Consider the following 23952-nt stretch of genomic DNA (forward strand, 5'->3'; position numbering starts at 1 on the left):
TATTCTTTCTCGAAGCCTCGTGTAAAATAGGAAAAATACTGATCGGTTTAAAGTAAAAATAAATCGAGTGTAGAGAATCTGGGCCTGAAAGGCAGGGAAAGCATGTGGGCTTAGTTTCGTCAAGCTGGGTTTCAGTTCAGATACCCGCCCCACTCGCTAGGCACAAGGTTTGGGACAAGTCTCTTTACCTTTCTAGACCTTGGTTTCTTCACCTGTAAAATGGGATAATAGTATCTGCTACTTGTGGGACATAGTCAGGATGAGTTAATGTATGCAAATTGCCTACTCTGGTGCCTGGCACAGAGTAAGTATGCCAGCAGCGGTCTAAGTTAAGCAGGAAGAATCGGGGAGGAGGCGGAAACTTCCCTGCCTGGGCCAGGCCACTGAGCAGTTAGGCTGTTATGTGGCAGACTTGGTCTGGAAGCCTGTGGCTAGGTCCCAGGGGAGACGCAACGGGGGAGATGAGAGGGAACTGCGAGCCCCTCCCTAATGGCCATGGGGCTGGAGCTTCCAGGCCGGCTGCATGGAGTTCAGTCTCCTCTTGGTCTGGGTGACGCAGACAGAGTTGGGACAGAGTCCCTGTGAAGGAGAAGCCCAGAGTGGTCTCCTTCACCAGGTTCCCCTCCCTGTAAACTGAACATCCAGCATTTAAAAAGGACTCCAAAGCCCCCTTGCTCATAGCCCTCCCCCTTTGCACGGGCCGTCCAAAGCCCGCTCAGACAATAACGTTACTGAGTGGAAGCCATTTATTTAAAGCCTTTATTAATGCTTGGAGAAAATTAATGCCATGTGACAATATACAGGTCCTGCTGCCTAAATCCATAACAGAAACAGATATTATGACTTAGCGAGCCCACGTGGTGCCAATTCTGAGATCAGGCGACGTTGCTCTTCCTTAGGAAATGGGCCCTGCAAGCATTGTTTTTCCAAGTTGTTGTAGCGAAGCCGTTTGTGTGGTTCGAGTTTAAATTTCTCTCTTTCTCCATCTGTGTGTATGTGTCAAAGTATGACTACAGTTCTGGGCTGGTATTTTCTATTTATTTAGTTTTCGGTGTCAGCATTTCACTATATTCAGTCCTCATTTCAGAAGAACAGGGCTTTTTATTGATACAAAGGAGAGGTGTGTTCAGATCATCTTGTTAAGATGCAAAGCTCAAAACAAACATCATATCTTTATTTGGAAATCCACATCCTTCCTCAAAGGAAGGCTCCTGAGTAAATTTGTATGAAGTACGAAGCCCAAGTTAAGGTTCTATTTTTAATGCTGGCGTTGTTTACATTTTAGATTGTACAAATGTCTCTGCCACTGCTCATAGGAATTTGGATGTTCCTCAGTTTTGAGCAAAAGAACCTTAGCAATAAGTACTGTTGTATGTCTCAGAACATTAGGAAGCAGAATGAAATGCTATCTACCTGACCTTTGGGAAGAAACAAACCTCTGGCATGAAAAATAGACAACAGAGATCAGTGAAAGAGTTGAAATGAACAGAGTAAGCAATTTTATGCCTTAAGGGGAAAACACTGAGATAATAAATACAAATGACAAGTATTTACAATAGAAGCAACAAATGGGACATCAGTAGGCGAACACATAAAACATTGACACTGAGAGAAATATAAAAGTGATGCCTTTTACACATCCAGCCTGGGAGCCAGTGAACAAATGAACAGCTGACCCAGCAATGCAGGAGTATGTTATTGCTTCAGCTTTTGAGTGATGTGAGTAAAACAGTCGGCGTGCTGCAGTGGCCCATGGCATGAGACAGCCATGGTTTACGCTCGGTTCCCATGGCAGAGCCTGACACACCGGTCCTTCTCCCCCGCGGGCAGAGCTGGCTTAAGCTCACCATCTCCTGCTTTCTGCAGCTCCAGCTCTTTCTAGCTGCTGCTCCCAGCATTTCGTCCCCCTGCCCCAGCACCCAAGTGGTTTATTTTCAACATGGGTCATGAAAGACTGGGGGGATTACACTCCAGCACCATATCCTGGCAGCAGTGAGACTGGATTTGGGGTACAAAAGTAGTAGCTGTGTTTTGGGTAAGGGCATTTCTGTGGAAAAAGTCATTTTAGAGTAGATAAATTTAGCTTCTTTATCTCTGGCCTCAGGTTGCTTTGAGGGAGGGTTATGAGCTGATATAAACGGAGGATGCATGCTTTTTCACCCGCTCTCTAGGACGAGGGTTAGCAATCTCAGGCCCAACAGCCAAATCCAGTTGGGTCTGTTAAATAAAACTGTACTGGTGAGGAGCCAAGCCTGTTTGTTATGTGTTGTCTATCTATGTCTGCTTTCGTGCTAAATGGTAGAGTTGAGTAGATGTAACAGACCATGTGACCCGCCAAACTGCAAATGGTATATATACACTCTCAAACGTTGCCCACCCTGCTCTAGGAGGACCTGGCCCCTTCTTGCAATCCTGGGCTCCAATGTGAGTGCTGGCTATAAGAAAGGATAACCTTTGATACCTATTAGGAGAAAAAGGAGAGGCCTGTCTCTGAAATGTTTTAAGGAACCGCAAGAAATCTGCTGACACTTTGTTATGATCCTCTCCCGCCTCTCCTTGTATTTTTAGTTCTGTCTCTCCTCCCTGCCTTTCTTTTGTCCACTCTGACTCCTTTCCTCGTGGCTAAATTTCCAGTCCGGATCTGGAAAATCCTGTCCCTCAGAGATTTCTGCCGTCTCCTCCATGTGTGTGAAAGGTTGGCATTCCAGGATGGGAAGTACTGAGCGGTTCCTTCTCTTGTCCCCTTTTCCATCCTCTAGCACAGAGAAGCCAGCTTTCCAACTTGGCCTCCCGAATCCAGGCTACAGTGTTTTATCCATCTTGCTTGCGGGTCGAGGTGAGGCAACAACATGCCGAGGTGGGGGTCTGTCAGGTGTTCTCCTTGTGTGTGCATCTTCCTGCGCGTGTGTGGTTCACCGGAAGTGGCTATGAGAGCCCACACCGGGCAACTGGATGTACAGTAAGATTGCTCTGGAATTCCTTTCAAAATAGCACTTAAAAAAAAAAAATCAGCCCCTAAACATGGATTGGTTTTTGTCTTTTTTTGGGGGGGTTTGTTTTTCCTTTGAGCTGGTTTTAATGACCCAGTTGCTTTGTTTGAAAGCCATTTATTTAGACGACAGATATGTAGTATGTAGATGTAACTGGGTAAATAAAAAAGTGAAATCGAGACTTGAAGCAGTGGTTAAAATACAAACACAAGGGCCACTCCCTTGGACAGGGCGCCCCATACAGACAACGGCTCAGAAGTTACACCTAGAACCCTCGCCCTCCCCCCGCAAGCAGCTCCAAACCTCAAGGTCCCAGGCAAGAAACTGAACTTCCCTTTGGCACCAACCACCCACACGGCTTCTGACTCCTTGACCCTCCTCATTCCCGGCGAGATTTTCACATCCTCTCCTGCCCTGGAACCCAGCCGCTCTCCACCAAGACAGCACCAGAAGCTGCGGGGCGAGCCCAGCGCCAAGTGTGTGGTCCAGCCCAGGTGGGCCAGTTGTCCGCTGCCCCCTCCCCGGCCCACCATCCCCCCAGCAGAGGAAACCGCAGGCCGCCGCCCAGTGGCTCCACCGATGCAAAGAAGACAAAGTCGCAAGGAGGACACGTGGCACGTTCACTCAGGAGGCGCAAGTGTAGAGCTCACTGGGCCCCGCCGAGACTACGCTGCTGCCCAGGGAATCTCCGCCTCACCTGTTCATTCTGCTAACATACACCTTCATCAAGTCCGCTGTCCCCACCAAATCCTGCATGTGACATCCCCCCTCTTTAATGGCAAATGTTTTGGAATGTCCATAGAGAAGAAAATGGACGGCGTGGAGGAAAGATTTCCTGGCCAGGCCTTTTGTTTCACCTCCGGATATCAGAATACTCGGAGTGTTCATCCTCCCACTCGCTGCTTCCAGAAGTTCCTGGGGCCCCATGGCCGGCCACTCTGCCCCGGGTGTGGGCGTTTGGGTGGCTCTTGCTGCCTCGCTCGCCCTTGGCACCTCGGCTGGTCTCCCTGCTGCTGGGCTCTGAGAGGTGGTGACCTGCTTCCCCGTGGTGGGTCCTGGAGAGCTTTGCTCTGTCCCCCTGGGGCTGGTGTGCAGGAGGTGCTGTGGGGGGCCTCTGGATGGCCGAGGTGCAGAAGCTCAAGATGGAACACAGGCTCCCCCAGTTGTGCTCACACTGAGTCTGCACACTGTGGGTGATGGCCTCCTTCACCTCCTCCCCACAGGTCAGCAACAGGTTCACCAGGTCCACGTAAGGTCTAGAGATTGAGAGGAGAGAGAGCGAGACTGAGAATGGAGCCTGTCCCAAATGGGCCTGAGGGTAGTAACTGTACCAGGGAAGAGAGAGATGGTAAACCCAATGCTTGGCTTGGGTTTGGTTTGGTGGAGGAGCATTCCAAAATTACTTCCAGCCTTTACCCATATTCTATGGAGTACTGGTCCTAACTGCCACTCCCTGAGTGGCTATTACGTACAAAGCTCCATGCCAGACACTGGAGAGACTTAGAGGGTTGGGACAGAACCCACCACAAGGAAAAGGGCCAGTGACAGGTCACAGGTATGTAGGGTAAAGGAAGAAGACGGGGCAGCGATGCCAGGTAGGACGGCTGTGTGGATAAGGAGAGAGCAGGAAAGCTCTGGGCGTGTGTCGGGTGTGCTAGTAGGATGGTTTTAGTGGAGTGGAGGTGGGTCTTGGGGACCAGAGGAGTAATACTTAGGCACATGGTGAAGGGCCTTAAATACCAAACTGAGGAGTCTTTTTGGCAGGAAAGGGGGAGCCATTGAAGATTTAGGACTCAGGAAGTCTCCCACTATCCCCTCGCACATGGCGTCAAGAAGGTTGGCTGGCTCTGCATGGGCTGTTACTCTCCCAGGGACGTCTTCTCTAAGCAAGGCTCCCAAGAAACCATTTTCCTCATGTCTGTGTTGACCCCTGGTGTAGGCTTCTGATGAAAGGTGTTTTGGGAAGTTACTGGCTGTACTTCCGTCTGCACCTGGAGGAGGGTGCAGCAGGTGGAGAGGCTGGGAGGAAGACGGCCTCCCTGGGAGGTCAGTTCCCACAGAGCGCTTCTTTTGTTGGTACCAGATGCTGACGAGGGAGCAGGAGCGGAGTGACTAGTCAGCATCTCCATTCCTCCACTCTGGGCTTCCCCAGAACTGGAGGTGAGGGCTGCTGCGAGGAGGGGCCTTTGGAATGAAAGCAGCTGTGTGTGAAATAAACATGCTCGGTTCCGGTTCCGGAGGGGAGAGCCAGTTGCTCAGGCCATTCCAGCCGCCCTGGGTCTTTCTTTAGGAAAAGTGCTGGAGGCGTGACCACATCATGCAAACCTTCCTCCTGGGGGAAGGAGGCATGTGCAAAAGGTGGGAGCGGTGTGCCTGCTGTCTACATTTATGGGCCCATCTGGGAAGAGGTATCCCCAGCAATGGGCTCTCATGGCCCACTCACGAAGCCTTTCTCACTGGCCTTTTGAAATCCCCAAATGGGATATGGAGTGTTTCATGTAGCTAACCCACATTCTTGAGCAAACCTTGGCTAGCGAAGTTTCTGGATCTATCTGACCATGAATATCACAGCTCTGGGCCATCACCCCCGGCAGAGAAATCACTCTGGACCATGAGATCACTTATAAGGAGCAGGACACTTTTCTTCTGTGGGCATGGACCACCTGGGTGGCTGCGTTATGGCCCATTTAATCTTTTCTTTGCAAACTGGCAGTGGTTGCTAGGCAGGAAGGGCAGATTATGTTTTAAGACTCGGGAAGCAGTTTACTGCCATTTTTATGAATCAGTCCTCAAGTTGTAATTGAGTGAACTGTCCTCATTTCATAGATGTAAAAATGGATCCAGAGTGGGGAGAAGATGGCTTTTGGAAGCTTCTGGGCTGGGAAGGCGTGGGGCAGGGAGAGGAGGGCTGTTCTGGCTGGAAGATCAGGCTGCCTCTGGATGCCTTTGGAGTCAGAGAGTCGTGCCTGGCCGATGGGCAGCGTGCTTACACTCTCTAAGGCAGGCCCCTGACTGTGTCAAGGACAGTGGTGACACTCATCTCCGTGGGCGAAGAGAGGAGGACGTGAGGCAACACAATGGAAATGCTCCATCTGTGCCAGCTTCCTAGCACCTGGTGGCCTCAGGGAGCTCAAGTTCACGTATCTGCTCTAGCAGCAGCAGGGTTTGGGCACGTGATGGTACCTGTCACTTCTCTGGGGCAAGATAAGTGAATTGCAGGGGCTGAGAACCTGTCTATCTTTGGGGGGACACTGAACTAATACTCCTCTGCAAGTTTCTTTCCCCAGAGTAAGGGGAGGGCTCTCTGGGGGGTGAGCACACCACCTCTTGGACCTTCGCCAGGGCAGCCTGCCTGCCAGATGAGCTCTCAGAACCCAAGGTGGACCCGAGCAGGCTGGAGCAGCCTGCACGCTTTTCTGCCCCTGGCACTTTCTCTGCAGGAGAGAGCTGCAAACCGTGGGGAGGGGTGTGTGTTAATCTAAGCCCTGTTCCCAGCTGGCGTGGTGCCTTCTCAGGCTGCAAGCTCCGCCCGTGTCTAATGACAAAGCCCAGCTCTCAACTGGGTGTCAGCAAGGCTAAAGGATTTTAAAAAATACTTGGAAGGGGACATGCCTGGAGGCTGCCAGCACCCAGTGACAGGGTGTGTGGTGGCCGGGACAGTTGATATGAAGAAAGTGGGTTGGGAAGGGGTGAGAGGAGTAGAGGGGAACCACGTTGAGCTGTGAGAGTGTTTGGAGGTTGGAGGGTGGGGTTGAGGGATGGGGGTGACATGGATTCGGGAGTGACTATGATTTCCTCCTCTCGAAAGTGAAAAGCAAATGCAGTTCTCATTTTCTTGTCTGGGACCTATCGATGCCACACACATTCTTAAATTGTTTCTTGCCATCAGTCTCAAGATCCTCTGTACCCAAATCAGTTCAGATAGTTACAAAAAACACAGTTAATTCAGTTTGAAGAACAAGAGGGTGTGCTGCACAGGGGAGGGAGTGGGGGTTTGTGGGGAGCTGGAGTTGGGTGGACCCCACTGCCCAGAGGTGCTGGCCTAGCAGGCCAGAGGACCTGGGTGCAGCCACAGTGAGTGTCCTTAAAAGAGGCCCAGGCTTCCTTTTGGGGTAGACCACCTGCATTTGCAGAGTGGGCTGGAGTGGAGGGCTATGTGTTCATTCTCAATGATGCGAGGAGCTCTTTGGAACTCAGGGTCCCATGGCCCCATGGGCCATATTTCCATGGCGGAGACACCAGAAAGCCACAGTGCTTTCCTGCTTCTTAAATTTGGGGGTTGGGGGCTTCACAACCTCTAGCTTTCTGAAAGAAGACTTTTCTCTAAAAAGACAGTTTTCTTGGCTCCAGGAATGTATTACAGACGTATGAACTAGCGTCCCATCATCCATTCTTGAGGCTAACACACTGTCTCTAATGGATAAATGTAGGTTTAGGACAAATAAATTTCATGAGTTTTTTTCAGCCATATGCTGCCATTTGCCTTTTCCAGGGCACCTGAAAGAAAGGGAATTTCACAGTGCCCTCCTTATGTAATGGGGATGTATAGAGAAAAGGGAAAAACCCTGGCCACTTTTGGGAACTAGTGAGCCTTTAGCAGGTCTAGTGGGGAGCGAGCAGGCCAGGAGCAAGGAGGTTTAGGGTCTGTTCCTGATAGCTGGTGTCAGTCACGTGTCTCACCAATTCCCAGGTTGGAAAGTAGGAATCAAATCTCAGAGGACGTCTTTAACCTCTGAGCTTCACCTCCCTCCTCTGCTTCATAGGGATTGTAATCTCTGCCTCGTTGGGAAAGATAATTGAGATAATCCAGGGAAAGTCCCTGGCCGAGGGCCTGGCTCACTCAAGAAACGATAGCTAGTATTATAGTGGTTGACGCTTTGTTTCTTTACAGGTATTTGGGAGAATAAGAAATATTTTGTAAGGCATTAGTGTAACTCCAGGCAACATTATTTTGCTCTTGTCTAGAGCTGCCTGTGGAGAGTCACAGTGAAGGTAAAATTCTAACACTGGACCAGAGGTGTTACAAGATACATAGAACCTCATGACCAAGCGGAAAGTGACGAGGTGGTTGCTATCCCCCATGACCTAAGAGGTGTGGGTGGGGTGGGGAGTAGCCTGCTGAGTGACATAGCTGGGGGAAGGCCACGGCACGAACTAAGGAGCATGACTTCATGAAATTGTACTGATTTGCCCCATGAGTCACTGTGAATAGACCAACGGTGCCATCAAGCTGGCGATGACTTGTCCTAGGCTGTTTAACTGGTAACTTGCTTTCTGCCCTAAGTCTCAGAGGAAGGAGCCATGGCTGTTGACCTGTTAGGCGCAGCTGTATAGCCACAGCCTTCACCACTCTGCAAAATTTAGGATCCTATCGATGGCATGTTTTCTTTAAGGAATGAGATCTCCTTGGTTTATTACTGAATTGCAAGTCTTTGAATAAATATGTTCCTATTTCCTCACTTCGGTGTAAAAGGGTTTAGCTGACTAAAGTTTTTGACATTTGTTTTGAGTTTTCTCTGGGAGGGCATTAATGTATTAGAGAAGGTGAATTGGACCTTCTAAGGGAAAGGAGAGCTTACGGGAGCAGGAAGAAAGCTATTGCTTTCAGCGTTTGACCTTGAAGAATGTAGGTTGTGGAGCTGGACCGCCTGCCTCTGATCCTGGCTGTGCCTCTCACTGTCTGTGACTTCACCTCAGTGAACCTCAGTTTTCTCATCTGTACAATGGAGATGAGAACGGGATCCCCTTAGGGCTGTTGTGAGGATCAAGTAGGAAAGTCACAGAAAGCACTTGGCTCCGGGCCGGACTCTTGGTTGGTGCCGGACCAATGTCACTTGCTCTGCACGGCCTGCGGGGGTGGGGGGTTGGGGGGGGAGCCTGCAGAACTACTGGGAGCACTCAGAGAGCTGTTGGGATCCTGGCTGAGGGGAAGACGAAGGGTGTTTCTGAATCCTACACGTTTCTTGCTCAGTACAAAAATTTCCTGTTTCTATTGCCTATGATTTTGAAACCGGGGGTGGAAATTTCTTTCGTTTTTCCTGAAGGTCAGCAGGAAAGGCACTCCCCGGGGGAGCTTGTGCAACTTTCTGAGGTAAATGGCAACTCTCCCGTTTGACAGGAGAATTCAGGCTCTGCAAACCAGCCCCTCAAACCGAATCAGGCTTCGCCCCAAGCCCTGCAGGCCACCCCTCCCGGCCCCAGGCGAGCACTTACTCCTGTTGCAGTAAGTCCTTGAAGTGGATCATCTCCACCATTACCCGGGTGTTCTCCTGGGCGGCAGAGCACAGATTGTGTTTGAGGTAGCATTCCCGCTGTAGCTGGAACACCATTTCCTTAATGGCTGGGCACTTCCGGCTTATGCAGCCGAATCTGTGTCGCAGAGCATGGGCCTTACACTTCAGGGCATCTTTGATGAATGACTTGCCCTGAGGACAGAGAAAGGAGAAAGGGGCAGGAGAGAGAGTCCGTGTTACACACTTCGGCATTTTCCCTTGTTGGGCTTACATAGGAGCTTTCTGACAACTGAACCCCAAGGCCCTGCCTCAGACCCATGTCCTTGCAGGTGACCAGTGGAGGCTACACCAGGAGGTGCATCCAGAGTGACACGATGTCACTTGGGGAGACTAACACATCTGCCCCCTTCCTCCCCAGCTGCTCTACTAGTTTCCCTCATGTGGGGGCTTCTGGGGCCATCTGTCCTCAAGGCACCCCAGGATTGGCTGTTTGCTGGCAACTTTTCTGGAACACAAGCGGATTTGGGCCAGACATAAATCCAGAACTCCTTGGTGGTTCCCAGTCAGAGCTTTTCCCACGTAGAAGGGGCCTGCTTGTCCAAACCTTACGCCTTTCCTTTTTCCTTGGAGTCCACGAGCGAGGTGAAGACTCACCGTTAACTGTGCCTGTGCTTTTCTGCCTCAGTGCCTCCTACCACCCCCAACCCACACTCTCGTCTCCTCCTATCCTTTAAGGAGGCGCATTCTTTTCCTTTTGGAAAATGGTTCAACTCCTTTACATTGTTAGGATTACTGCCTCTAAAAGGCCCGCCTGGCACACTGCCTGGCAGCATCTGGAGTCTGAACTGCCCGACGGCCAGCCCCTCCCCCCACACGCCCTGCCTCTGAGTGGCTCAGGCAGCCAGGCGTACATCTGGCTCACAGTTCTCTTTCCTGGCAACCCCTCTAGATTGTTCTTATCCTAGAAAGGAGACAGCTGTTGGGGGTGTGCAGGCGAGTTCGGTGGCCGTTAGCTCCCTTACCAACCTCTGGGGACAGAGGCACTGTGGGATACCTGCCCAGGGATCCCCACAACTCCTATTACTATAGAAACAAGCTATTGTTGGAGAGGTCACCCCTCTGTTTTTAGACAGGCCCAGAAGGCATGGAGTAAAGAAAGGAAACGGGTTTAGGTTGGGAGTGGGCAGCCAGCCAGCACATTTATTTCGGTTTTCTCCTTTGGAAGCAATTGAAATGTCTACAGATAGTGTCTGGTCACTAAACCCCGCCCTGCCCCCCCTCCTGACTTTCCAGTGGGAGCCAAATAGGATGGAGGGTAGGGTGTGCCAGTTTATGAAGTAGTTATGCACTGAGAACAGGCTTGAAAGGGATGCTTCTAACTTGAGAACATACCCCTGTTGGTTGAGGAAAAAAAAAAGGGAAGATTAATTTATGCGAGGTCTGCCGCAGTCTGTTCTTGGTATTCCATCCTGACATCCTGTGGGATTGCCCGGAAATACACATCTTTCCTCCGGATTTTCTATTTCATTTCCTAATTCCAGTGAATCCAGAAGGGATGTTTCGTTAGGGAGCCTCAAAGAGTTCAAATGCTCGACCTCTTTCCTTGCCCAGTGTCTGTTCCCCTCCTGCCACCCCACATCCTCTGCGGTATCGGCTGCCAGCCCCGTTGCATCCCTTTCTGGTTCCCAAGCATTGCTTTGTCATGCTCCTTACAGGATGTCAGTAGACAGTGACTGGTGACGTTAGTAAATCACACCTAAACTGTTGGCCTCATCCCAATGGGATTGTCACTCTCCAATGAAATGGGAGAGGAAGTTTCTGAGATAGAATAATGGGGGGCTTCACGGTGCATATATAGGCCGCGGAGGACATGAAGAAGGTGTGACTCATGCCACATGCCATCTGGAATGTATTTGGATGGAGGGCATTGGAGCCATAAGGTTGCTTGTTGGGTTCTTTTCCTGCCCCGTGCGGCAACTGGGCTCTACCCTTGGGACCCTGGCACAACCAAAGTGGGTCAGGCCCTGACTATATTTATTATATAGAGCAAAAGGGAAGCCTAGAATCGCAGGACTCGTTCAGAGTTTTGACTTTTCAGGTCGGGAGAGGAGGGTTTGCAGCTTAGGAGGAAGAAAAGTGCTCTCTGCAGGCCCTGAATTATCCATGGTGCCTGCCCCCACACCCACCACGAGAAGATGAGTCTCTCCGAATCTTGTGTCTCATTAGTCTTGCCTATTAGGTGACAATAGGTTTTGGAATGTATATTGGAGTTCCCGCCCTTCCCCCTTCAACCTATGTTTCCTAATGTGAGGGGCCTTGCAGCCTGAGTTCTGGGTGCCCTCATAGAGGGCCCCGTTACAAGATATTTATCATGACTTTTGTCTTCTTGGCTAAGAATCCTCAGATAATTGTTCAACTTGGCCTCCAATCCACTTTGCCTGTGTAGACACAAGAGTGGAGAAGAATTTAGCCTTCATGACAGCTCCAAAGAGCAGAACTCCAGGGGTGGAACGGGGAGATACTGGCTTCCTGTGTACACCTAGAATGTCTCTTACAAGCACTAAAACATACTACAAAGATCAGCTAAAGAAATCTGCTAACAGGTCTTTCCAAAGAAAGTTTCAATCATGCTACGCTAACCCAAAACAGTCTGTGCTCTATATGGTTTTTACCTGGGCATCAAATTTTCCAGCGTTGTGCAGAAACGTCATGCAAATCCCATGTAAGCCTCGAATCTCACAAGAGTTGTTCTCGAAACATTCAAACACACCACATCCCACATCACCAGCGTTGACCAAACAGTGCTGGATTTCCGCTAAAATGAGAATTACATATAAATATATCCAAAATTCTCAGCCATGCTGGTGAATGCAGAGAGGTTGGTTGAAATAAAAGTAATGACTAAAAGAAAATATATGGGCAAAATAAGTTAGAATGGTTATTTCAGGACCTAAAAAGCCAGGGAAAGAAAATTTCATCATTTAATTTACTTATGGAAAATAGCAGTATTTGTAAATATTTGTAAAAAATTAGCCAAACCCACGTTACAAAAAAATCACAACCAGAAGTCAGGGCTGAGCACCCATTTTTCATCCGTCCCGTTTTATTAAAGTATTTGTGAGAATCCTTAGCTTGAGAACAGACTCAGCTTTCTAAACCCACAGACAAAAATAAGATTTGAATTAGCTTGCCTCCTCCCTGCTGTACTCCATCAATGAAATACCCTTCTCTACTTGGAACTTGAAACTGCAGCTATTAAATCATAGCCATTTCCTTCCTGACCCCCCAAATGAGAGCGTCCAAAAGGCAGTTTCAATTCAGCTTCATGATTCAACACCTAAAAATCAAAACAAAATTCCTATTAAGGCAGCGCCTCCAAACCGTTCGCATTAAAAGCACCAGGCTAGGGAAGCTGGGTTGTGGAGCAGGCTTGGGAATCCGTCAGACGGGGGCTAGCCTGCAGAAACGCAAGCGTCGCAGTCAGAGGCTCCTTTTAACTAGAGATCCAGTGTGAGATGTCCCTGAATCCTCTAGCATTCCCGTGACTGGGAATTTGTTGCCCTCCTTCGCAGAAGGTGGCCCTAATTCGTCTCTCTGGAAGGACAGACTGAGGCAGTTAAATGTCCGGCTGCCGCGTGCAAAGCCTCTCTTCCGTCCCTGCCCACTATCCAATTCCCTGACTTAAAGCAACCACAAAATTACATCAGAAAAGTCTATTTTGGAAGGAAGGCAGGGTCAAAGTAAATAATCTGCATTCAGTTTAAATCTACGGAGAGAACGAGGGGCGTGTATTTGTCGAGGGTCACTAACTACCGAGAATTACATTCAATTCTGAGGGAAAGAACTGGAAAGGGGGAAGGGTGGGCGAGGGTCCTCCGAGGTGCGGGGCGCGGGCACTAGCGTACGGAGGTGGGAGGCTCCGGGTTGATCCCACGCGCGGCCCCGGCGCGCCGGGCAGGAGCGCGCAGGGCTGTGAATCACCGGCTTAAGGAGTCCCTAATGGGCACTCGTGCATTCCTGCTCGTGCAGTGAGCGCACGCACGCAGCCGCCGGCTTCTCAGGTCCCCTAAATAAGAGGGGGCGGGGGCCCAAGAGAGCCAAGGAGCTGTAGGCAGATTTTCTTTCTCTCCCCGGAGCTGGGAAAAGGGCCAGTCCCGTGCCCTGCACGCCTGGCTCGGCTCAGCAGCTTGCTGGTGAGTGGAGAGAGCCGGTTGAGCAGTGGCGGCGCACAGTTGGGGCCGTGTCAGCATTTCATCGCTTGCTGACCTGCCCTGGAGCGGGGGACGGCGGCAGCACCGCAGAGGTACGCTTTGCGCCACCCCAACCCCACCCCCTTTCCAGAAATGCAGCCTACGGGAAAGTTCCCCCATGCAATCTGTCTCGCCTACAAAGTTCTCCGATGTCGAGCATCTTTTGAGGAGGGGAGAAGTGGTCCTGCCGCGGTCGGCTGGCTGGGAAGAGAAGTTCCCCTGGTGCAGCGCACAGCCAGGCGCCGGGGACCCTCCGTACCTCCCGCGGGCAGGCCAGGATGCAGCAGGAAGCTTTGCACCAGACCGGGAAGTCTGAGGCCAGCACTGACCGCGTCAGGCGCTGCCTCATTTACCCTCGACCCCGGGGAGGACAGCAACAAGTCCTGCCCCAGCTATTTCATCACCCTGCCAGCACGTGCAGATTCCGGGCGCACAGAGCCAGGCGCGGACCTCGCTTCGCCTCGCGCTCTCCTTTGCACGTCCCGCTCCACCCCAAGAGTTTGCACGGCCCTAGGTGGGCACCCAGTTCCGGGTGAAACTCTCGGGGCGCGCTGCATGGGTACCCAGTGTGGTCTCCCAGCAGCCCCCGCCGCGGGGGCTCACGTACTTACCTGTGTTCTGCAGGGACAGGCGGCCTTTCTGCTGGGAGCCCCTGTCTTGGAGACCATCCGGCGGGTTGGTGGCGTCGGTCCCCCGCGCCGGGTCGAAGGCAACCAACACCAAAGCCAGGGTCACGAACTGGCCCAGCCGCTCGGCACACATGGTTCTTGGTGTAAACCTCCTGCCCAGAGACCTGGACCCTTTGTGCTCCCCTCCCCCTCTTCCCTCTCCTTCGCTGCTTCCCCTCCTCCCCCCACTCCTTTTCCCTCCTCCTCGCGGCCGCAGCTTGGATAGAGGTTACCCAGCGCCCTCCCGTAGCTCTCTGGAGAGCATGTGACCAGGCCGTTAGCAGCGCCGCGAGTGCTGGGCAATGGCAGGGATGGTGCCTCAAATATCCCTGGAAGCTCTGGTGTCACTTGAATGAAGGAGTCGAGCAGGTGTTGTCCCGGCGGCTGGACCAATCCGAGACCCCGGCCCTTTTGACAACACAGCCGGGAGGCGGGGCCTGTGCCCAACTACTACGCTAGGAACCCGAGCACCGCTGGGAGCGCCGGACAAAGTTGCCGACCTGGCGGTGGCCACGCGTTTGTGTGCGTGTGTGAGTGTGGCCGGAGATGCGTGCGCGTGTGCGGGAGCTCCAGGGCAATGGCCGAATACGTTTAACATAAAAGCGAATCGCAGCTCCGGGTGCAGTCAAAAAAGGGCGAGAGGGGACGACATGCGCTGGGACAGCGTCCCCGGGGCCCTGGCTCGCATCACACCCGCATCGGGCTGGGAAACTTTCCTCTCTTTCCGCCTTTTGGAATTCAGCGAGACTCCCAGGCTCTGACCGATTGGAGGAGTTTCCTGGGCACAGTGATGCTGGGGCAAACAGAGCACGTATGGGAATTCCTGGCGTTGTAATACTTTGCATTAACAAACCCTCACACTATTTAAGACAGGAGCAAAAGTACTAGATAGAGGACTTGGCCCGAGCGACTGCCCCCTGCTCCCCCATTATTTTTGCCCCTCTTTGGTGGGCCCTGAAACACGTAGGGTACCCGTTTCTTGCCTCTCTCCCAATCCAGACAGATTTCGGGCTGGGCTGCAGGGATCCAGGTGACAGGCTGGACTTGCGTCGTTTTCAGGCGGGTGGCAGGAAGGCTCCGGTAGCCCTGATTCAACCCACCCACTGTGAGCATCGCTTGGCTGGGAGCTTGAAAGTCAACTCTACGCTTCTGCAAACACTCTTCCATTTTCCCGAAGCGCTACTCGCCGCCGCGCTTAGGGTTCCCTTTACTCTTCAGTCCGTGGATGGACATGGTTAAAAAAAAAAAAATCCGCCCCAACCCCAGGAAATCCTCCCCATCCCTTCTCCTTTCTCGTTGGAGCTCCCTTCCTAAACATAGCCGGGGCTGGATTGCCCCCGGCTGCTTTCCCCGCCGGCTCGCGGAAGCAGGGAGAAAGTTGGGCGTCGCTCGCTCGGAGCGCCTCTGCCCCAGCTGTGTGTGTACGTGTGCACGCGCACGTCGCCCCGGCGCCGGGGCCCCGGACAGGAACTGCTCTGGGCACCGTCAGTCCGACGGCGCAGCTCCGGGGTCTAGCAGGGCTGGGGGAGGGCGGGGACGCAGGGCTGCATTGTGCGCCCCGCCGCACGTACCCGGGTAGACGCGCCCTCGCCCTCCCCCCCTGCCGTCCCCACCCTCCTGCTGGAGAACAGGTGAGCCCCGGGTACCTGCTCCCAACCCCTGACCCCGCCCTGCTCCCATCCGCACCCTCTGCGGTAATACGCCTGGGAGGTTTCATCACCCACTGTCCACAGCGATGCAGTCCTGGGTCTCCATGGCGGGGACGCACTGTGCGCCTCGTTGGGGCTGCCATGTGACACGATTGGGGGAGGGGGTGTGGAGACGTGCGGGCCAGGTCACCCTTCTGCTGCTGTTAGGCTTCCAGAGCTTCCCTCCCAGGGTCTCGGCTGCACATGGGCGCAGTGAAGGTAGAGGCGAGGGCCAGGCTGGCCGCCGCTGGATGCAGCTGTCCGGTGCGTCCCGCAGCTCTGAGTTGGGAGGAAGGAGAGGAGGGGGTGGGGCAGGCCCCTTTGGAGTGGGCTCTCCCCAGGGTCGCAGCGCCCAGAGCCACTGTCCATCATGCCTACCATACTTTCAGAGCCCTAACAAGTGGTCACTTTTAAGGTCCAAGTCTACAGCGGTGGCAAGAAATTGACCACTCATGTCAATGATTCCAATAGCAATTACTTCTTGCAGCCTTAGAGATTTTGTGGAAGGAGGTGGGGTACAAGTATATTAAAATGGATGGTTGGAAATTTCCCACCCTGCTTTATTTGCATAGTTAACTAGTTCACAAAAAAGCATCTCCTGTAGATCCTTAAAAGACAAAACATAACAAACAGCAGTGTTCTGGCCCCTGAATTTCTTGGGTAAGCTTTCTTTCTAGGGAGCCTGTTTTGTAGGTGAGAATATGAGCGATATTGGCAGTAAAAAAGGCATCTATCTGGTCACTAGGTTCTTTGGGCGAAGTAGGAGAGGTCCAGGGGACAGGAGCCAAGCCCACTTTTTCAGGATGCAGACACCCTGAGTCTACTTGGTAGAAGGTGCCCAGGGCACCTGGAGCAGTGACTAGGCAGGTGGAAGTCTCCTGGCCTTTGGCTGGGTACTGACTTTTACCACCATGAGGCCCTGGGGCTGCCCTCAGAGGACCTGCACAATTTAAAAATTCATCTTGAGGCTATTTGCTCCAGCCTCCCTGAGGACATTTGTGTCTCCCACCTGAGCTAACTGCCCCTTTAGAAATAAAAATCAAATGGTAGCTAGATTTTGAAATGTTGGCAACCACAGGCACTAGTTCTTAAGGGGTTTATCTCCAGGCCGCTTGGCCAGGGCCTAACATCCAGAGACTACCCATCTCAGTCATCCATCAGGGCAGAGAAAATTCTGTAGAATCAGTAGGCAGTCTGCTGAGATGAGGAGTCTAGGCCACAGGCCTGGGGGTGGGGGGGTGGGGGAGTGGGGAAGGGAGTCCAACCGGAGACTTTGTTGTTAGCTCCCCCCTCATTCTTTTAGCCAGCTCTGCAACTCAGGCCTGGTTTGGCAGATCGTGGCTGACGAGAGTGGGGGTGGAGAGAGGACAGCAATAATAGCAACATTATTATTACAAAGCGAACACGGATTGAGAACAGACACTGTGCCACACACCGAGCTTGCGGCTTTGGTGTCGAGTCCGCCCTGGATGGGAATTGAGACTTGGGAGGAGCGGCGGCCAGACAAGCTGGTGTTGCCCTGAGGTTCAGCAGAGAGTCTGCCTGGATGGGCCCTACTCAGTGTAAAACCCAACCAGCCTTAGAGAGGATGAGGCAGACCTGCCTCGTGACATCCCAGGACTTCTGTGGTTGATGCATGGGACCCACATTTTCCTCTCCAACTCCAATTCACCAGTGAAATCCAGTTAAACACTTAGTGAGTAGTTCTTGGGGAAGAAGGAATTTAGGCTAGACTTCGAAAGGCCAGAGGACGCTGACAAGGGTGGGTAAGGAAGAGAGAGAGGGGCCTCACAGGAAGGAAGGCCCGCAGGGCAAATGCGTGCAGGGGGCGTGGGGGGACTTGCATTTGGAATAAGGGGTGCTCATTTTGGTGTCGAGTTGGAAGATAAAGCTGCCAAGGGCGTCTGGGGCCTGTTGTCAAGGCCTTTGTGACAAATCTGTGCTCACCATAGAAGACCCTGTTCTCTCATCATGACGGCATTGAAGGATGAGACTCCAGGAAGCTCTCAGACTAGATTCCCCTTTGGAATTAGGAAATGTGAGAGGTCGAGTGCTGCCATTGGCAAGGAGAATCTGGATGAGAGGAATGGAAGGAATTAGTTGGAATCTTCATGTGGGTTTTGATGCCCCCGCGGCATAGAAGCTGTTCTTGCTCAGGTGTGAGCAGGGGTGGCCTTGGAGGATGGGGACAGTTGTGGGGTGAGCAGGCAATGACGTGTAGGTTGATACATGCTGCCTAGTCCAGGCTTTCTGTGAGTTCCAGAGCCTGGGTGGAAAACGTGGCTTCCACGTGGAGAGCTCCTCCTACTGCTGGCCCAGCCCCCTTGGGGCTGACTGTCTGGGCTGATGGCACCACCTTATGGTCAGAGAGGGAACTGTCTGCCAGACTGGACTGATCTTACCTGATCCAGGACCTGGGGCACTAATATTGGGTCTCCAGTTTTCTCCTCAATTTCCTTAGCAAATCATTTAGTGCTGATTTAGGCAATCTCCTCACAATGACATGCTTTAATCGCTCCATTCATGAAATCTCTTTCAAACTTTTTGCTTTTCCTCCCCCATCCTTGGCTATCTTCCCATGTGAGCCCCAAATCTGTGCTCCTTGGGGTCACGCCTATATAGAGGAAATGAAAAAAGGTATCAAAGTGAAACTGGAAAAGACAAAATAACAAACTGCTGTTGCTAGCTTCCAAAATTCTTGAAAGCAGTGGTGTCTCCCCTTTACCTTCTTTCATTAAACCAGTTGTTTCATTAAGTAGAATTCAGGATACAGGAGAATCTGTCTTCAGCATTTGAGCTTGTTTGTCAGCACTACAACAAAATTTCTTTCTACTAATTTTTACTGCAAAAGTACAGGCCTCAGCAACATTAAGTTAAGAAGGCTTCTGTGGGGCTGGTCTGGAAACCTCACCATCATTAATAATATTGTTTATTGGAGGAAAATATATTCTGAGTTCCCAAAACAACGGACTCCCATCGTTTTGGAACATACCACTTTTGTGAATTGGACATTTCCTCTGTGTCATAGATTAATAGTCAACCTGTATTTCGGGATTGACTGAAAACAACAAAAAACAAAAAAATTTTAAAAACCCCTGGAGACTAGAAACACTGTCTGCCTCACAAGAAATCCATTTGCTGGAAAGAATATACAATCTGTACACACTGGGTGTCTGATTGTGGTCTGAGTGTTGTGAGTGCCTTGCCCTGAAGCCTGACCAGTTTTCCAGAAGCCCTCTCTGTTTTCCTTGGGTCATAAGTCTTGCTTCCTCATTGTGTGTGGAGACGAACTCAGGAGGAGACGTCCGGGGAGAGGGGCTGCCTGGTCCCCATGGGGAGCCCTGGAGGAGCCACCCCCCAGAGATGGGCATCATGGTGTTGGAATGGTGTGGAGCTCTCTGGGACTGGATTTCAACTTTGGTCTGAGAACTCTTGAATTTCAAGTGGGTGAAAGAAGAGTGTTTTTGTGGGGCAGTTTTCCAGTGAGCCAGATTTTGAAAATCTTCACAAAATGACCAAATCTATTAATGTAACTTAACCATCAGTATTCGTTCAGAGTCCATCAAACCCAATCTTAGTTGTTTTTTTTTTCCTGAGCAGTTATAACTATTTGTGAAGGTTGATATTTCATGACTTCTGTTCTTTTTCAAAGAAATCTTCCAAAGACCATAAAGAACATTTGCTTTTTAACAAAAGCTGAACAAAACTCATTGTATCTTGAATTTACCATCTGGGATCATTCAAGCCATTTATAAATCTAAGATATTTCATGGGATCTTTTTCTTCTTATATCTCAAAATATTTTCCATTTTATTATCCTAGGAATTATTTCAGCATTACTCATCAATTATTGCCAATTATGCTAAAAACATTAAATTAATAAGAAATGGAAGAATGACGGAATCACCACCTAGAAGGATGACACAACAATGGAATAAATCATGATTATTGTAGTACCCTTCAGTTTTCTTATTACGTTGCTGAGAGTACAGTATCATCTTTCAAGAAGGGATTTAAAAAAAAGATAAAGAACACCATCTTTATAGTTTTATTTTTTTTGCTTTATTTGCATACAGTTGAGAATATAGAATTTTCACTTCCTGCACAAAATGGTAAAGAAGAAAATTGACAAAGAAAAATATTGTACAGTAGTTAGACAAATCAGAAGAGACAGCGGCGATATTGACTCTGATGATAATAGTAAAATGGATTTTAGAAGCAAAGTCTCAGACTATGAGTCTCACAAGACAATAGCCTGGATGAATTTTCTCAAAATCCAGAATTGATGAGTAAACAATATATTTCTGAGGACAAAAAGAAAATACGATATTCTCATCCAATTAGTTATTCAACAGGAAGGATTTTATCACTTAATATTTTGCAAGAACCTGGACCATCCTGTTTTGCTAAAAGAAGGGGGCCAATATTCTTTTACCTTTTGTGGCATTTGTTTACCAAAATTTCTTTGATATGGTTTGAAGGCAACAAATGATGAAGTCAGATGTGTTTATAAAGGTGATCAAAAGGAAACAGATGACACAGAAATGAAAACAAAATGGACTAATCACTCGTACTGGTGTTTATAAATTTAAAAACGAAAATGCTTTGCAATTATGGAGAAAAGAAGATGACCACCTTCTCTTAAACAAAATTATGAGCCCCCAAAGGTTTCGAAAGTAACTGGTTTTTATGACGCAAATGCAAGAAGAACCAGAAATAATGATAAGGTAGAACTGACTAGAGATTTCCTTGAAATCTGGAATCAGTATTTATGAGATGGGTCTGTCCCAAGTTCATGCACGACAGTTGATGAATAGCTGAATTCCAGTCAGAGAACATTGCTTCTTTTGGGTTTATAGATCTTCAACTCCAGGGAAATAGGGAATAAAAGTTTGCTATGCTTAAATTATTACATTTTCTAATAGAGGTTTTTAAGTATACCTTTATTATGACTTCTGTAAATTACTCACAGAAATAAAAAGGCTCTATTGGACCCTGATGGGAAATGATGATGAGAAATTATTCCTAGTGTACTAGGGGCTGAGGTTGCAGAGGCAAGATATTAAAACAAAAATCTGGTATACTCCTTTGGACAAGGAGAAGTTTCCATCCGTTCCCAACCCTGTCCCCACCCCACCTTCCCACACATGCTCACCATTAAGGATTGATGACTGTTTTAAAGTGAGGTGGTGTGAGTGAGAGTTATTGTTATAACCTCTCCATTTATTCTTCCCTTTAGTGGAACTCAGTACTTCTCTAAATTCAGTGGGAATACGAATTACTATAGAGGACACAAAACATGAGTACTGTATTTAGTGTGTGGTATACAGGATTTTTAAGATTAATTTTGACCATCCAAGTTTTTCACTTTGACGACTTTAGAACCTAACTGTCTTAGTCCGTTGGGGCTGCTATCAAAGAACACCAGCCACTGGGAGGCTTAGACAAACATTACTTCTCACAGTTCTGGAGGCTGGAAGTATGAGATTAGGCTGCTAGCATGTTGGGTTCTTGGTGAAGGCCTGCTTCCTGGTTATATATTCACGTGGCCATCCTGGGAGTGCGCATGGGGTATGGGGGTGGGGGGGTGGGAGAAAGCGCGAGAGAGCGAGCGAGAGCAGGGTGGAAAGCTGGCTGGTTAGTGTGGTGAGAAGGATGCTGCTTGTGAACGAGAGGGATCGTGGTTGAACACTGACCTGGGTTAGACCCTGAGGGTCTGGGGTGTCTGCCTGCATGTGCAAGTGACAGAAGACCCAATGGCAAAAGTCTTAATGAAGACAAGTTCATTACCCCCGTTCCAGGAAGTCCTGAGGATGTGAGGCTAGTGTGGGTGTGACAGATGGAGTGGAGGTGGAGGCCTTGAGGCAGGAACACATCGAGAAGTCAGGTGACAAATTGGAGATGCAAAGGAAGAGGTGATTTTGAGAAGCTCGTGGGGGACAAACTGGCAAGATAACCAACTTTTGCACACGAGGGCTCAGTGGGGAAAATGATGGAGTTTAAGCCTGGCTTTTAATCAGTCTTCCTTCACCTGTCCCGTGCCCCTCCCCTCTTCATCCAGCCCCCCATCTCAATCAGCGCTATTGCTGGTTCTCTGGTTGCTCCAGCAAAAAACCCCAGGAGTCATCTTTGATATGAAAATGAGTCAGTTTCTCCTTCCTTTCGTATGAAACTCACCCAGGACTCGTTTCTGACTCCAGAATACACATGAATTGCGGCCACCTCTCTTCCTTTCCACCATCCAAGTCATGGATGTCTGTACTTGTGCTGTTGTGGAGTTGGCCAGCTGGTCTCCTGCTTCCACTTCACTCACCAACACTCTCCAATCCAAGTTTTCTGCACTGAAGCCCGTTGATAAAAATCATTCCAACCAACCAGCCAGCCAGCCAACCAGCCAACCAAAACAAAGCACAAACCAAATCACTCAGGTGCTTATGCCAGAAGCCTCCTTAGAACCAAATCCCCACCCCTCACCATGCACCGGACTGGAAGACCTTGTAAGGTCTGGCCCTGCTGGTTTCGCAGACCTCATGGGAACCACTCTCTCCCTCGCTCATTCCCTTCCGGCACCTTCTTTCTATGCTGCAAATAGGCCGACTGCTTTTCTGCCTTAGGGTCTTAATACTGGCTGTTCCTGCAGTCAGGGGCCTTGTGCAGTTATTACCTTGTTTGTTTCTTTGTATTGTTTGTCATCCGTCTTATTCTTTCTCCCACCCAAAATGAATTATAAGTGCCCCGTAGGACAGCATATTGTCTGCCATGTCCAGTGTCAATCCCTGGCACCCACTATAGTCCCTGACTTGCAGCAGATTAAGTGTGTGTGTGTGTGTGTTTGTTTGTGTGTGGTTATTGGATGACATTAGTGAACTGAGACTTACAGAGAGAAAGCCCGGTTTGGGGGAAGGTGGTGAATATAAAGGATTAGTGGGCCACAGGGGTGTGATGTCCAGTGAACAATTCAACAGGCATCCTGCCACCTCTTGTGACGTAACATAGTTCAGCCAAGGCCTGATCCCACACTGCTTTGTGCCAAAATTATTCAGATTAAAAGTGCTTTCACATACCTTGCCCATTTAAACCTCTCTACAACCTTGGGAGGGAGTAGAATTATTCCCATTTTACAGATTCTTGTCCAAGGCATGCACAATGGGAAGGATCCAAGTCCAGATTTAGGCCTGGATCTTCAAAGTCCCAGGTCTCTGTATTTTATTATTGTTCTTGAAGTCATAACGGACTTCTCCATCCCCACCAGTGAACAGTAAGGATTACAGGTTGTGTTACAAAACATTTTCATTTTTGATGCTGATCTAAGTGAACTCAGCCTGATGGTCAGAGGACTCCAGTATTCGTGTAAGTGTACATGTATGTGTATATATACGAATATATTTTCTTCTCTAAGATCTTAAAACCTTGAGAAAAGTAGAAGAACTAGGAACAGAGAAAAGTAAGAGAGAAAACTAAAAGAAAGACCTCAGAGGAAAGAAATGGGAAAGAACAAAGGTAAGATTACAATCTAAAAAGAAGCCAAAGTATATTTTCAGATTCTTCTTGTGTTTTGGCAAGGTTACAGACAAAAAGAAGTGGGTAGCGACATAAATGAGGCACACAAAACGAAAGTAAGAAGCCTGACAATTGATGAGAAAGAAAAAGAGGAGGACACAGCGCCTTGGGGGGGAGGCACCGGAAAGGAAAGGCTGGACAGAAGGGGGGACACTGCCAGCAATGTGGGCGTGACATTCACATGCGTGGCCTGCATGTGGTGGGTGTTTAGAAGAGACAGAAAAGAAGGAGGTGTGGGGCCCTTGATGTCATTTAGCTGACGGTGGAAATGAAGAAGGGCAAGGAGAGCTAATGTTCGGTGTGTGTGGGGGCACGGCTGCTGAGTGGGTGAGGAGGGTAGGGGCTTTGGGTCTAGATGCTGTGCGGTTCCGTCTCAGTCCTGACACTGGTTAGCTGTGTGACGGTGGCCAGGTTACTTAGCCTCTCTGAGCTTTAACCTAAATCTAGAGATAATACTGTGTACTTCATAGGGTTGTTGTAAGATTAAATGAGATAGCAAAATGCTTTGCTCAGTGCTTGGCACCTGGCAGACAGTGAACAGTCATTGTTTTCCCCAGTGATCA

At 49.8% G+C, this 23952-nt stretch overlaps 1 protein-coding gene across 1 annotated transcript; it reads right to left on the reverse strand.

Annotated features, from left to right (window-relative positions):
• Positions 1 to 761: 761 nt before the first annotated feature.
• Positions 762 to 14297, reverse strand: STC2 (stanniocalcin 2). Its single transcript, XM_033096961.1, has 4 exons — positions 14085 to 14297; positions 11896 to 12038; positions 9204 to 9415; positions 762 to 4246 (listed from the first exon to the last, which is right to left on the reverse strand). The coding sequence occupies exons 1-4, from the start codon at positions 14233 to 14235 to the stop codon at positions 3844 to 3846; spliced, it is 909 nt and encodes a 302-aa protein (XP_032952852.1). The 5' UTR covers positions 14236 to 14297; the 3' UTR covers positions 762 to 3843.
• Positions 14298 to 23952: the final 9655 nt, after the last annotated feature.

Source organism: Rhinolophus ferrumequinum, chromosome 24 (assembly GCF_004115265.2).
Source record: "Rhinolophus ferrumequinum isolate MPI-CBG mRhiFer1 chromosome 24, mRhiFer1_v1.p, whole genome shotgun sequence".
In the NCBI taxonomy this organism is placed as follows: domain Eukaryota; kingdom Metazoa; phylum Chordata; class Mammalia; order Chiroptera; family Rhinolophidae; genus Rhinolophus; species Rhinolophus ferrumequinum.

Bases quoted from the DNA above. Each gene is read 5' to 3' on its own strand.
- STC2 (XM_033096961.1), bottom strand. From the start codon at position 14,235: ATGTGTGCCGAGCGGCTGGGCCAGTTCGTGACCCTGGCTTTGGTGTTG. The intron at 12,039-14,084 runs GTAAGTACGTGA...TTCTCATTTTAG, and splicing joins CCTGTCCCTGCAGAACACAG to CGGAAATCCAGCACTGTTTG. The intron at 9,416-11,895 runs GTAAAAACCATA...CTCTGTCCTCAG, and splicing joins CTGGAAAATTTGATGCCCAG to GGCAAGTCATTCATCAAAGA.